A 2,407-nucleotide genomic window follows, 5' to 3' on the forward strand; every position below is an offset into this window, starting at 1 on the left:
AATGTCAGAAATATTTTTAAAAAGCTTACTTTTGATTGAAACACCACGGGGGAGCCAGGAAAGTTCTGACCCTGGCCACGGGAGGTAGATGGTAAGGCCTTGCCATGGCGAACCCTGAATCGATTAAGCATCCGTGGGGGACCTACCATGGAAACACATATCATATGACATTAATAGTTTGATTTTCCTGATTAGAAAAATCTAACATAGATAATGTGTAAGTCCTCATTTGCATAGATTATATCAGATGATTTCTGCATCATTATTCGCAGTGCTACACCTGTCCTTGTGCGCCTCAGACAGGTGACTTCTAGTAATTAACTAAGTTGTTTATTGTAACGAATCAGAGGAGATGTGATCTACTTAAGAAGAAGAAGTGTGTAGCAAAGCATGTATGCTTGGAGGATCAGGAGTATATAATGGGCAGGAGTATATAATGAGGAATAATTGAAAAAAGGTGCGTAGTTTGCCTGTGAGGAGTAGAAGCAGGTGGGGATGGGGAAATAGGCGAACGGTTGAAGGCACTGGTTGAAAACAGTAGGGCAAGAGTTGGAAGGTTGATGGTTTGAGTAGGGTAGCTGTAAATATTCCACTATAAACGATACAATCAATATTTAAGATTTGGTCTGTGTCTGGTTTTTTAATGTTGTCTACATGATAATTTGAGAACACATTTTTTGTTTTCCAATGTCATCTTTGTTTTGTGGTTAGTCCTAATGAATTATCAAAATGATCCGATTTTGGACCCCTGATTTGCATGACTAAAACGGAAAGTTAATGAATCAGCTGCATTTCATGATAAGACTATCAACATTTGGCACCTAATACTGTACCTGTTAGATGAATCCCTGGGGCAAATATCCCCCTGCTGCTAGGGCCTGTCCTGGCCGCAGGGCCCGTCCCGGCTGCAGGGTCTGTCCTGGTCGCAGGGTCCGTTTGGGCCGCATCTGGAACGGGCACGGCAGCGGGAACGTGCTCTGTCCTGGTCGCAGGGTCCGTCTGGGCCGCATCTGGAATGGGCACGGCAGCGGGAACGTGCTCTGTCCTGGTCGCAGGGTCCGTCTGGGCCGCATTAGGAATGAGCACGGCCGCGGGAACGTGCTCTGTCCTGGTCGCAGGGTCCGTCTGGGCCACATCTGGAACGGGCACGGCAGCGGGAACGTGCTCTGTCCTGGTCGCAGGGTCCGTCTGGGCCGCATCTGAAATGGGCTAGGCAGCGGGAACGTGCTCTGTCCTGGTCGCAGGGTCCGTCTGGGCCGCATCTGGAACGGGCACGGCAGCGGGAACGTGCTCTGTCCTGGTCGCAGGGTCCGTCTGGGCCGCATTAGGAATGAGCACGGCCGCGGGAACGTGCTCTGTCCTGGTCGCAGGGTCCGTCTGGGCCGCATCTGGAACGGGCACGGCAGCGGGAACGTGCTCTGTCCTGGTCGCAGGGTCCGTCTGGGCCGCATCTGAAATGGGCACGGCAGCGGGAACGTGCTCTGTCCTGGTCGCAGGGTCCGTCTGGGCCGCATCTGGAACGGGCACGGCAGCGGGAACGTGCTCTGTCCTGGTCGCAGGGTCCGTCTGGGCCGCATCTGGAACGGGCACGGCAGCGGGAACGTGCTCTGTCCTGGTCGCAGGGTCCGTCTGGGCCGCATCTGGAATGGGCACGGCAGCGGGAACGTGCTCTGTCCTGGTCGCAGGGTCCGTCTGGGCCGCATTAGGAATGAGCACGGCCGCGGGAACGTGCTCTGTCCTGGTCGCAGGGTCCGTCTGGGCCGCATCTGGAACGGGCACGGCAGCGGGAACGTGCTCTGTCCTGGTCGCAGGGTCCGTCTGGGCCGCATCTGGAACGGGCACGGCAGCGTGCTCTGTCTCGGCTGCAGGGTCCGTCTGGGCCGCATCTGGAACGGGCACGGCAGCGGGAACGTGCTCTGTCCTGGTCGCAGGGTCCGTCTGGGCCGCATTAGGAATGAGCACGGCCGCGGGAACGTGCTCTGTCCTGGTCGCAGGGTCCGTCTGGGCCGCATTAGGAATGAGCACGGCCGCGGGAACGTGCACAGCAGGTTGGTTGGTGACTGCAAGTCTGCACATTCCCTCTAGTGCAGAGATATTCCCCTGAATTTCTGCTGTAGTGGAATAGAAAATATAATCTGTAATGCTACATAACGCAACACCTTATTTTTTCTACAATGAATCCAAATTTAGATAATATTTTCATTTTTTGTCATTGTTAACATAATACATCATTATCATATAGCCTGATGATATCGACCAATCATAAGGCTCCAATTCATATTGGTTATGATGATACTGTAACGTTATAAAAGTGCCACAAGTTGTAAATGATATATCTGAAGTGTTCAATTACTGCAATAAACGACCTGTTTGTCCGTTCCAATATGTAAGGAGAGAGGGCTCTTCT

The 2,407-nt window shown here is 52.8% G+C and overlaps 1 protein-coding gene across 1 annotated transcript; it reads right to left on the reverse strand.

Moving 5' to 3' along the window:
• Positions 1-1,209: 1,209 nt before the first annotated feature.
• On the reverse strand, positions 1,210-2,076 carry LOC136443015 (calphotin-like). The gene has a single exon (XM_066440063.1). It carries the CDS (start codon positions 2,074-2,076, stop codon positions 1,210-1,212), a length of 867 nt encoding a protein of 288 aa, XP_066296160.1.
• Positions 2,077-2,407: the final 331 nt, after the last annotated feature.

The sequence above is a fragment of the Branchiostoma lanceolatum genome, chromosome 10, assembly GCF_035083965.1.
Source record: "Branchiostoma lanceolatum isolate klBraLanc5 chromosome 10, klBraLanc5.hap2, whole genome shotgun sequence".
NCBI classification, from domain to species: domain Eukaryota; kingdom Metazoa; phylum Chordata; class Leptocardii; order Amphioxiformes; family Branchiostomatidae; genus Branchiostoma; species Branchiostoma lanceolatum.

Coding starts and splice junctions, on each gene's coding strand:
- LOC136443015 (XM_066440063.1), bottom strand. CDS start 2,076: ATGTGCAGACTTGCAGTCACCAACCAACCTGCTGTGCACGTTCCCGCG.